The 12,997-nt window shown below is 31.5% G+C and overlaps 1 protein-coding gene across 8 annotated transcripts in view; it reads left to right on the top strand.

Moving 5' to 3' along the window:
• MRTFB (myocardin related transcription factor B) overlaps positions 1-12,997 on the top strand; it is a 241,725-nt gene that overhangs the window by 207,667 nt on the left and 21,061 nt on the right. For all 8 annotated transcript variants that reach the window (XM_074280577.1, XM_074280579.1, XM_074280573.1 and 5 more), the window contains one exon: positions 5,109-5,356. In XM_074280577.1, coding sequence (XP_074136678.1) covers positions 5,109-5,356 — 248 coding nt within the window. The remainder of the gene's footprint in view (positions 1-5,108; positions 5,357-12,997) is intronic.

Genomic DNA, 12,997 nt, shown 5'->3' with positions numbered 1-12,997 from the left:
CTAAAACCAAGCATGTTATGAAGGATATACTAGAAACTTTCTCAATATTTCAGGGCACAAGGCAATGATAGAAAAATCCCAATCCACATAACAGTATAGTGCTTAAGATATTTGGAGTCTGCTAAAGCATACAAAATTGATTCATTAACAGAAAACTCCTTAAAGAAATAAATAACGATAGAATATTCAAATAAGTATGGCTGGGCCATGCAAATATTAACAAAAAATGACAATAACACTTTATGCCATATTTTATAACATTCTCAATAGATATATGACCTTAATATTTAAAATAATACCATTAAAAATTTAGAAGAGAAGCAAATTATTATACCTTCCATAGTTATGGCAGGTAGATTTTTTTTTTTGCTGAGGCAATTAGGGTTAAGTGACTTGCCCAGAGACACACAGCTAGGAAGTGTTAAGTGTCTGAGGTCAGATTTGAACTCTCAGGTCTTCCTGACTTCAAGGCTGGTGCTCTAGTGACCTATATATTCTTATATAAAGGAAAGAGGCTGTTACAAAATATAAAATAGATGACTTTGATTATATAAAACTGAAAAACTTCTGCACAAGCAAAATTAGCACATCTAGGATAAAAAAGGAAACCAGTCAATTGAGAGAAAAATTTTGTTTCAAGTTTCTTATATGAAATTTAAATGTCCAAAGTATGTAAAAATTGCAAACATAATCATATGAAAGAATACTCTTTATCACCAATAACAAATGCAAAACAAAGCACTTTAAAGTTTCACCTCATATACTGCAAATTTGTGAAGATGACCAAAGATTGAAATAGTTGATGTTAAAAGTATTATGGGAAAATAATCCCACTAATACATTGTTGTTTAAGCTGTAAGTCTGTACAGACATTTTGGAAAGTAATTTGAAGCCATGCAAATAAAGCAGCTAAAATGTCCATATTCTGTGACTTGAAGATTCTACTAGATTTATATACCTTTAGGACGACAATTACTTCAGGGGTGGGGGGTGGGAAGGTAGTTTGTGGATAACTGTCAATCTACACCAAAATATAGCAGCTTTTTAAAAACTGAAATAAAGAACTTTAAATAGATATAGACAAGTGGACAAAGTAGCTGTCATTAACTGGAAAATGGCTAAATGTTCTGGTTCATGAATGTAATAGAATATTATAATTAAAGAAATGATGATCGATAGAGAAGTTTGGAAAGATTTATATGATCTGACACAGTGTGAACAAAGAAAATACACATAATGATTACAATAATATAACCAAAAAGAACTTTGAAACAATCAAAATTACAAAGCATGGCTCCAAAGAAGAGATTTGTGAAGACATCTTCATCATACTTCTTTGCAAAGGTAGGAGCTCTGCTGGTGACTATATTGCACACATGATCAAAGTTTTTCCATGTATTGATAACTTTTGCTAAAATCAGCATTTGTTATTTGGAATGGCTCTCTTGGGGCTCAAGGAAAGATCCTGGGAATAATTTCGATGATGTAAAAAATATTAAAATTTATCAATAAAAAATTTAATTTACATACCTACCCCAGTGATAAAATATATTGCTAAACATAAATTAGTACTATTGAAATATCAGCTGTCATTACTGGAATGTATTTTTTCCCAAGTATAATTTATCTTAATCTAAATCAAATCAGTGATTTTTAAATAAAAGTTCTGTGGGAAAAATGAAGACACAAGTACAACAGGTAATTTCAGAAGACTGTTGTGCCTTTAATAATTCATACCATTATTACTATTTCTAGCATATAATTTCTCCCCTAACTTTTAAAAAAATACTTTGGTTTTGATATTTTAGCTGCTTTAGAAGAAGAAAAAAATTCCAGTTCCACAGTAATCAAAGTGAAGAAAGCAGTTAGCAGATGATTTACTTTATATGAGACATTTGAATAGAAAAAATAATACACAGTGTGTAGGTTATTAAGTGAATAGTTAAATATAATTCAGAATGATTTGAAGATGGCAATACTTTTGTTTCTTCGAAATAAGTCATATATTTTTGACAGCAGACTTAGTGGTAAGAAGAGGTATAAATAGGTCAGCTTTTGGCACAGTGATTTGTTTATTCTTTGAAATATAATTCATACATGTAGCCATTCTTTATATTTTTTCCAGTATGCAAATTAACAAACTGTAATGAATATCTAACTTATTTTTGCCATTGGTATCTTAAAAAACAGATCTTTTCTCTGAAGAATTGTATAAAAGAAAGAAAAAGAATAGAATTAGTTACTAAATAGATGTGAGACATAAAAACCATACTTATTCCTTTAATTTCATGAAATTTTGCTTGATATAAATTGATTTCAATCCTGTTTAGGAATTTGAATTGCATTCATTTAATAAAATTATCAGGAGCACTGGCACTTCATTGGCAGACTTCCCATAAAGTATTGGACAAATATTTTTAGAGTTTTTAGAATTAACGATAATGAGTCCATAATATGTCTTTTAGAATAATATAAATTTGAAGTCACTTCATTGGAGAGATTACAATCTTACAGGTTAATATTAAGTAACATGTTCTTTTAAGTAAGAAATTGTTCTCCATTTTTACTGCACAATTGTGTTTTAGTTTTATATTTTTAAAGATTATGCACCAAAGTAATGATGAATAATAAAAAGTCTTTAGAAAAATTCTTACAATAAAGGAAATCTCTTTAAAATGTAGTTTTACAACTTGGAAAGACTTTAGAACTTCAATAAATGCAGTGACAAAACAAGATTCTAGAAATGAAGTATGCTAACTCCTTCCTACCAGAAAGGTGATGGATTTAAAATGCAGACTGAAGCATATATTTTTTAAAATAGTTTTTATTTACCAAATATATGCGACGGTAATTTTACAATATTGACAATTGCCAAACCTTTTGCTTTAATTTTTCACCTCTTCCCCTCCCCCCATGGCAGGTTGACCAATATATGTTAAATATATGTGTGTGTGTGTGTGTGTATACATATATATATATATGTATGTATGTATACATGTCCAAATAGTTGTTTTGCTGTACAAAAAGAATTAGACTTTGAAATAGTGTACAGTTAGCCTATGAAGGAAATAAAAAATGCCAGTGGAGAAAAATAGAGGGATTGGGAATTCTATGTAGTGGTTCATAGTCATCTCCTAGAGTTCTTTTGCTAGGTGTAGCTGGTTCAGTTCATTACTGCTTAATTGGAACTGATTTGGATCATCTCATTGTTGAAGATGGCCATGTCCATCAGAATTGATCATCATACAGTATTATTGTTGAAGTATACAACGATAATCTGGTCCTGCTCATTTCACTGAGCATCAGTTCATGTAAGTCTCTCCAGGCCTTTCTGAAATCATCCTGTTGGTCATTTCTTACAGAACAATAATATTCCATAATATTCATATACCACAATTTATTCAGCCATTCTCCAATTGATGGGCATCCATTCAGTTTCCAGTTTCTGACCACTACAAAGAGGGCTGCCACAAACATTCTTGCACACAAAGGCCCTTTCCCTTCTTTAAGATCTCTTTGGGATATAAGTCCAGTAGTAACACTGCTGAGTCAAAGGGTATGTGCAGTTTGATAACTTTTTGAGCATAGTTCCAAATTGCTCTCCAGAATGGTTGGATGTATTCACAGTTCCACCAACAATGTATCAGAGTGTCACTGTTTTCCCACATCCCCTCCAACATTGCACATTATCTTTCCCTGTCATTCTAGCCAATCTGACAGGTATGTAGTGGTATCTCAGAATTGTCTTAATTTGCATTTCTCTGCTTAATAATGACTTGGAGCATCTTTTCATATGGCTAGAAATAGTGTCAATTTCTTCATCTGAGAATTGTCTGTTCGTATCTTTTGACCATTTATCAATTGGAGAATGGCTTGATTTCTTATAAATTAGAGTCAATTCTCCATATATTTTGGAAATGAGGCCTTTATCGGAACCTTTGACTGTAAAAATGTTTTCCCAGTTTATTGTTTCCTTTCTAATCTTATCTGCATTAGTTTTGTTTGAACAAAAACTTTTCAATTTGATATAATCAAAGTTTTCTATTTTGTGATCAATAATTATCTCTAGTTCTTCTTTGGACAAAAATTCATTCCTCTTCCACAGGTCTGAGAGGTAAACTATCCTATGTTCTTCCAATTTATTTATAATCTCATTCTTTATGCTTAGGTCATGAACCTATTTTGACCTGACCTTGGTGTACGGTGTTAAGTGTGGGTCAGTGCCTAGTTTCTGCCATATTAATTTCCAATTTTCCCAGCAATTTTTGTCAAACATTGAGTTCTTATCCCAAAAGCTGAGGGTTTGTCAAACACTAATTTATTAAAATTATTGATTACTTTGTCCTTTGGACCTAATCTATTGAGGCATATATTTTTAAAGAAGACCAATTTAGACATTTGTTTGACTTAACTATGCATATTTGTTATTAAGGGTTAATTTCTCTTTTAATTTTTTTCTTATTCTAATTGAAGAGATACATGCTTTTTAATTGGAAAAATAGTAACAAAACTTTTGATATAGCTTTTAAATATAATATTAGTACTCATCAAGAAACAAAAAATTGCCATTTAAATTATATACCTAAATGATAAACTGAAAGCTTTCAACATTTCCTTTACTTTTTTTTAAGAGCTTATTAAAAGAATAAAATGCCTTTGTTTTTGTACTTTTTTAGAAATCAATTTTGAAACAAAAATTCATAAATAAAAATAAATTTATAAAATAAAAATACCTGACAATTTGATCTCTACTAAAATCTGATTTTAAAGGTTTTTTTCCCTCTTTGATTATTTATCAAATTAAACACAGTATCTTCAACTAGTCTATGAATCATCACCTGAAATTTATTGCATTGGTTGTGTTCATATAAACGTGGATGTTGAAAAAGGAAAGGATGATCTGATTGCAGTCATTCTTAATTTGAAGAGAAAAAGGTACAAAGCAAAAAAAAAAAAAAAAAAACCTCTCTTAATTCCTGGGAATTTTTCTCACAAATAAATGTCCTGCTCCTTTATATCAGTGGTTTCAAATTAGACATGTAAAAGAATAGATTTTTAGTATGTGCCATTTATGAAACTATTTCTGTTTCCTTTCTTTCTCTAAATAGCAAAGTCATCCTAAGAATCCAAATGACAAGCACCGAAGCAAGAAATGTAAAGATCCCAAACCACGGGTTAAGAAGTTGAAGTACCATCAATATATTCCACCAGATCAGAAAGGTGAGAAGAACGAGCCACAGATGGACTCCAACTATGCCCGTTTGCTACAGCAACAGCAGCTTTTCCTGCAGCTACAGATCTTGAGCCAACAGCAACAACACTACAACTACCAGACTATTCTACCTGCACCACTTAAGTATGGAAGATTTTGTCAATATTTTCTTTGCCAGGATATATATATATTCTTTAACTGAGAAATCATACTACTAAAGACTTAGAATTGTACTTAAGGTCTTCTCTGTTGCTCTTTCCCTCATGAAATTGATAGACCAGTAAGTAACTCTCTGATAACTTAAAAAGTTAATAATTGAGGGTTCAAACCTATCTTTAATAGTATAATTTTGTATTCTACACAAGGGTCTCTGCAATTTTCAAAAAATAGAAGTGGCTGTTTACGATGCAGCAGTTATTTGAGTATCTTCTCTGTGCTCAACATAGCACTAGGTGATATGAAAGCCATGAAAATCTATAGACACAGCTCTTCAAGGAAATTACAATTGAGACAACTATTATACATGAAAAAAATAGCAAATAATACAAGATAGTGAATAAATAATTCAGTAATAACTTTTATTGCATAGATTGTACACGTCTTAAATAGGTCAAAAGAGAAAGAAATCAGTGAGGCAGGAATTCTCAAAGTATGATTTGGGATCCTTGAGATCCTTTCAGAGGATGTAAAGTTGAAATTATTTTCATAATAATACTGTGATAATTTACTTTCTAATACAGTAACATCGATACATTACACATGAACAAAAGCTCTGGGGGATAAGGGGGAGGGAGTCACTTGATAAGAGTAGAAAGTAATCTTAGATAAGAGTAGAAAGTAATCTTAGGACCAAAAAGATTGAGAACTATAATAAGAGGAGGAAAAAAAAAAAAAAATCATTTCAGGAAAGGTAAACATGAGCGAGACACAGATATTTGCAACAATTATCAAAACCTTGTGTACTTGTGGAAGAAGTATAACTATAGTAAAGAGTTTGTATTAAGGAGAGTAGTAAGAAATGTGAATAGACATAATGGGAGTGTATTACAGATGTATTATATAGAATATTGAATGGAAAATTTAGATTTGTTGTCAAGGAAGATTATCTTCTAATGTCTAGTACTTTATTATAGTGTGAAGGAGACTGTAAGCTATAAAGCATAAGTTATGCCATTCCTACAAAAATGAAAAGAATGTGTTTTAACTGTTGACCTGCCAGTTAAGTATGAAAAAACTCATTCACTAGTTTGATCATAGAATGATAAATTTTTCATCTATGACTGATTTTGAAAATCATCTTCCAAGTTATAGAGGGATTTTGATATGCATCAGTAGAAGCAATATTCATGTTAGTAATATTATATTTTCTTGAAAGAGAATAAACTGGGGAGTCTGAAAAATTTTGAGTATCTGAATGATATCACATTGTAGTGTAATAGAAATTATTCAACTTGAAAGTCAGAAAATGTTCAAGTTCATGTACTGTACTAGATAACAGTATATCTTGGAGAGGTCACTTGACTCTTCTGAGTCTGTTTCTTCATCTATAAATTGTCTTAAAACAAAACAGTCTTAAAAGTCCCTTGAACTCAAATAAATGTGATTCTGTTATCTATTAAAGGAAAATTAATCCAATGGGATATTAAATATCTGGGCTCCCTACTTCTTAATTTTCTCTAGTTAGGCCTCTACTATATTCTTTAAACTGTAAGTGAAAAGGCACTGTACTATAGTAATTGGTTAGGTAGAGACAGAGAAATATGTAAAATTTCAAAAAAAAAAAAAATCAAAAGAACTTGGTCCATGGTAAAATGATGTTCGTCAATGGCAAGGAAATTTGGAGGATTTGAAAGATCATGAATTCACTTTTGCTGTTTTTTATTTTATTTTAATAATATCTTTTTATTTTCAAAGTACAAGCAAGATAATTTTCAACATTTAAATCCTAGCTAAACCTTGTGTTCCAAATTTTTCTTCCTCCCTTCCCCCTAATCTCTACCCTAGACAGCAAGTAATCTAGTATACATTAAACATGTGCAATTCTTCAAAACATAGCTCCATATTTATCATCCTGCACAAGAAAAATCAGATCAAAAAAGGAAAAAAATTAAAAAGAAGAAGAAAGCAAGCAAACAAAAAGAAAAAAGGTGAAAATACTATGTTGTGATCCACATTCAGTCCCCATAGTTTTCTTTCTGGATGCAGATGGCTCTCTCCATTATAAGTCTATTAAAATTGACCTGAATCTCCTTATTATTGAAAGGAATCAATCCATCAGAGTAGTTCATCACATAATTTTGTTGCTGTGTACAATGTTCTTTTGGTTCTTCTCACTTCACTTAGCATCCGTTCATGTAAATCTCTCCAGGCCTTTCTGAAATCATGGATTTACTTTTTACACTTCAAATTTCACTTCACTACACTTTTAAAATTCACTTCAAACTCAATTTATATTAATTTTCTAGGAAGAGAAGAAAGAATTTTATCTAAGGAACTTTTTAAATATATATCCCAATAAAAGGTCTTATAGATTACAGAGGAAGGGAGAGAGAAGATACTTCAATCTGAGTTCAAGTTCAGCATTTTTTTATCTGGAAGTAGTAGATAACATGTTTGTTTCATCATGAATCCTTCTGGAAATATGATTTAATCGTATGTTAATCAATTTCCAAGTCTTTTAAAGTTATCTTTACAATATCGCTGTTAGTAGTTATATAAACTGGTCTCCTACTTCTTCTCACTTCACTTTGAATTGATTAATAGAAGTCCTCCTAGGGTTTTTCTGAAACCGTTTTCTTCATCAAATTTTATAGCACAATAGTATTCCCTCACCTTCATTATACTATAACTTGTTCAGCCATCGTTCAAATGATAGACATTTTCCCCTTATTTTTTTGCTGCTAAAAAGAAAAAAGAAAAAGCTGCTATAAATATTTTTTTACATTTGAGTCTTAATTCTTTCTTTGATCTCTTTGAATAATGGTATCACTGGGTCAGAGGGGAGACTTTTCAGGACAGCTTAATAGATTTATGGGCATAATACCAAACTGCTTTCCTGAATAGTTTGGACCAATTTAAAGTTCCACTAATAGTACATTATAATACCTTTCTTTCCTGAGCTTCTCTAGCATTTGTAGTTTTCCTGTTTTGTCAGTTTAGTCAGTTGCACAGTTTGAAATTGTACCTCAGAGTTGTTTTAATTTGTATTTCTCTAAACATTAGTTGTTTAGTTATTTATATTTATAACAGTTATTACACTTATGAGTATTAATTATTTATTTTTTCATGTGGATATTGATAGCTTAAATTTCTTCCTCTAAACCTTTGACTATCAATTGGGAAAGAATTCTTATTCTTATAAATTTCAATCAGAGTGTGTGTGTATATGTGTATGTATACACATATGAACACTATTATATTAATATATGTGTGGTATGTAATATATAATGTAAAATATATGCCTTAGAAGTAAGACCCTCATCAGAAAAACTTGTGTCAAAATTTTTCCCCAAGGTTCTTTCTTCTAATTTTAGCTGCATTGATTTGGTTTGTACAAAAACTTTAATATAATGAAAATTATCCCATTTACCTCCTGTGAAACCTCTCCATCTCTTGTTGGTCACGAACTTTTCACTTATCCATAGAGAGCCAGTTTTTTTTCCATATTCCTCTGATTTCCTCCTGGGCACAAAAATGCTCTCTGTGGCCTAAGATCTTGGGCAGAACCTATCCAGTCTTCTATAGATTTCTTTCTGTCTCCCTAGGTTACTCTGGGCTGGAAAAATGATTCACTGTGACTTTTTCTTGGTTTTCTTTTATCAGCATTTAGTCCGGTTCATTTTTTAGATTTTTGTAAAAAAAGTTTTGAGGAAACTAGGCCATACTGCTTCCTCTCCATCATCTTGACTCTCCACTGTATCATGCTCTTTCCATTCCACTAGGATACTACCCTTTGTTGTGGAGCTTGAATGGTATACTAGATAACAGGCAAATATAATTATTAATTAAATAATAATTGAAGCTACTGCAAAGAAAACACAGGCTTTCCATTACAAGAAAGTCTTTTTAATGAAAGTTTTTTGCTATTAAGTGGTATTCTACTTGGAGTAGGAGGTAAACAAAGAAGCATCCTCCATATCTTCTACTAATTAGAGATTTATTTGCAGTAACAAGCTCTTTGTTTAAAATGCAAATACCACCAAAAAAGTTTACACTTTGTAGAGAATTGGGATGGTTAAAAAATGAAGTTTACATAAGTGACTGTGAAACCCTGGCTGGGAAAAAAAATTAATAAGATAGGCTTAAAATAATAATAATAATAACTATGTTAAATTTTACAAAGCACTTTTTATATTTTACCTCATTTGACTGTGTTGGCAGTACTATGAGGTTTATGCTATAGGAGATATTCCTTTTTCAGCTGAGAAACTGAGTCACCAAGAGAAAAAGTGGCTTATACTATATAAGTCTTAGAAATGAAATTCTCTTCATTCAAAGTCCAGCACTACAAATCAGCTCTTTGCTGTCCATGATACTGTGGTAAATATGTTACCTTATTCTTATAAAATAAACCTAAGGACTATATATAATGATCATACAATGGGATCATTTTATTTCCTGCTATTTATTCATATTAAAGGGAAGAAGAAAATTAAACTAAGCTTTTTAATAATCCTTTTGTCTTCATCTTAAGTAGCAGTTACTCTTTAGCATCTGTCATCTCAAACATACTTACTATTTAAATAGCCACATTATAAACTGGAAAGAAAATAGAAAGGAAGTAGTAGTGTTTAATTCAAGTATACAAGTAACTTTTAATTTTATAGTGAGTTTGGACATAGGCTATTTCATGTATCCTTCAGACTAGAAATATAGTTTCCTTCATAGTTTATTCATTTTAACACTTTCTACCTATGTGATCTTGGGCAAATGTCACTTAAAATCTATGTTTCAATTTCCTCATCGGTAAAATAGGATAATAATAGCACTTCTCTCCTAAGATTAGTTTTAAAGGAACAAATGAAATAATAATTTTAAAGTGCTTATATAAATGTTAGCTATTTATAAATATTATTATTTCATTACAAGAAATTACATTTGGATATCTTATGGAATCGATATCTTATGGAATTCCTGATGCTGGAGAGAGACCTAACTGCCTAAGGAGTAGCAAACTGGCCCATATTGGTAACAAAGCATGTTAGAATTTCCCTGTTCATCACCAGTTGGGATTAAGCCTAAAATGGCTTAAGCTTCTAATCTGGGCAAAATATTGAGACCCAGTGTCACCTATCCCCATCCTACTCCCCCCAAAAAGGACTCCACAAGAAATTCTAGTAAGCAAAATCTAGACTTTAACTATAATGAATTATTTTGAACATAGTTCTCTTAAAACGCATTCTATAGCTTTTCAGGAATATGTAGTCTCATCTTTTTTTTTTTCTATAATATTTCATTTTTCCAAATACATGTAAAAGTCATTTTTGCCATTCATTTTTAAACATATTTCCATATTTGTCAATTGTACAATAAAAATCAGATCAAAAGGGGGAAAAATACAAGAAAGAAAAAAGAACAAAAGGTGAAAATGCTATGCTTCTATCTACATTCAGTCACCATAGTTTTCTCTCTGGATGCAATTGGAATTTTCCATCATAAGTCTTTTGGAATTGCCTTGAATCATCACAATGATGAGAAGAGCCAAATTCATTTATGTAGTCTCTAACTATACAAGTATTTGTTGACACTAGTATTCACCAAATAGTATTTATTTAAATAGGTTAAATATAATTTTTAACATACAGAATATCTAGCATCATTTTTAAATGCTTTTCATATATAATAAAAAGTACTAAGTGAATTACAGTTTGCATTAGGGAGACATGAAAAAGTTACATATATGGTGCCTACACTTAGAGAATTTGAGTATAGTTGGGGAAACCAAAAAAAAAATTTTTTTTTTCTTCACTAAAGCAGAAAATAAGAACAGTGTAGTATAATGAATGGAAAATAGCCTGTGAAGCTCTATCAGGGAGAAGCCAGGTTCAATTAAGACATGGAGGTATAAAAAGCAATCATCCTTTTCTCCTTCCCATGTCTGTGGGTGGGAGTCACTCTTACCAAACCACAGAAAGGAGTCTCAGAGACCTTGAAGCTAATACCTTCATCTCAATAGCTGGGAAAATTGAGTCAGAGGAAGATTCAGGGAACGACCAAGGTTTTTCTTAGGAAACATGGCCCATGGCAGGGAAAGGAGTGTTATTTGACCCTATCAAATTCTTTCTGATTGTGGTGTCCCTTCCCCTTCTCTTCTGGATCTTTTCTTTTTGGATGAGATCAAGATAGGAAGAGAAATGATTTGGAACCCTTTCCCATCCCATCTTCTGTAAAAAGACAAACAAAAGCTGCCTTCACCTCTAGCCCAGGAAAGTAAAAAATAACACTGCATTTGAATGTTCCTGAGTCCTTTTTTTCAGGGGGCAGGGGTGACACTCCAGACAAGTTTGGGCTCAGTTTTGTGGGAGTTGGGCTCTTTATTTGCCCTTTGTTGTAAACAAGTCTAGCCTAATTCTTTCAACAGCAAAGGGTAAATAGGGATTCACAATGAGTAGGGGCTGAGATTCCAAAGGTGCCATCACCCAGAAACCTATCCCCCCTCTCCTTTTACACACAAGATCCAATAATATCTACAGATGAATGATCTTGATATCAGAGCTGATTTCAGTTCTAGTCTCTGACCCGAGAGATACCTTGTTCTTTGATACCTTTATTGGCTATATTTTATTTTATTGGCTATATGACCTGAGGGAGGTTACTTTCTCAGTGCCCATATACAACTCTCTAAGACTTTTAAGTTACTGAATATTTCCTCTTTAAATCTCACAAATAAAGCTCCCTACTTCGTCTTTTCCCTCTACACACATACACACACACACCCCCCCCCTAAAAAATAACGGCATATTATACAAAAATTGAGAACTATATGAAAGGATGTAGAGTTGATCAGGCGAGGCTATTTGATTGAGGTTAGTTTAAATGTATAGATAAGAGAAATGGTATGAACAGAGGCATGAAGGTGGAAAGAAACTATATAGATAAGGCAGGCTTAACTGAAGTGAAGAAGCAGTACTGATTTTAACTTTGGAAACATACATTTAAGAAAAAGGGTCAGAGAGATAGTTGATGGCTATGAATAATGGTCTAATAATCTATCTTCTGAGTAACTAGAGGACCATTGCTAAAAAAGATGAAAGGCAGTATTTTAAAGAATAATTTGATATTTCCTTATCAAATGAACATGGAAGAGGATTAGAGGATTTAGGTAGCTACATAGTTTCTAAATGTGAAGGGATCATTCCCTTATTTTGTCAGATATACATAAAAGCATCATACTATGCAAAAAATACAATAGCAACTACTACTTTTTTTATTAGAAAACCAGAACCATTGTGTTCTAAGCCTGGATGATTTGAAGGTAAACAATTTTAGAAAAAGAAACTTATGCACTCATATGAATTAATAAAAGGCAAAGACTAAACTCTAGAAGAAATACATTAACCTTTTGGTAGACATGCTAATTTTTTCATTCAATGCCGTTTTTTTCCTTATATAACAGTTTGAGTGACAATAAATTTCACAAATTTCACTAGTCCCTGTCATTAAGACTTCAAGGTGTTTTCTAAAATCTGAAAAAGATTTGTATAAAAGAAAATAAGTTTTCTTATCTCTAATCTTGATTATACATATCAAGTAGTTGGGAAATAAAATAACTGCCCTAATAAGGAG

The sequence above is a fragment of the Sminthopsis crassicaudata genome, chromosome 1, assembly GCF_048593235.1.
Source record: "Sminthopsis crassicaudata isolate SCR6 chromosome 1, ASM4859323v1, whole genome shotgun sequence".
Classification (NCBI taxonomy): Eukaryota; Metazoa; Chordata; class Mammalia; order Dasyuromorphia; family Dasyuridae; genus Sminthopsis; species Sminthopsis crassicaudata.
The sequence above is the reverse complement of the archived record's forward strand: the minus strand, read 5'-3'. Positions and strand labels throughout refer to the sequence as shown.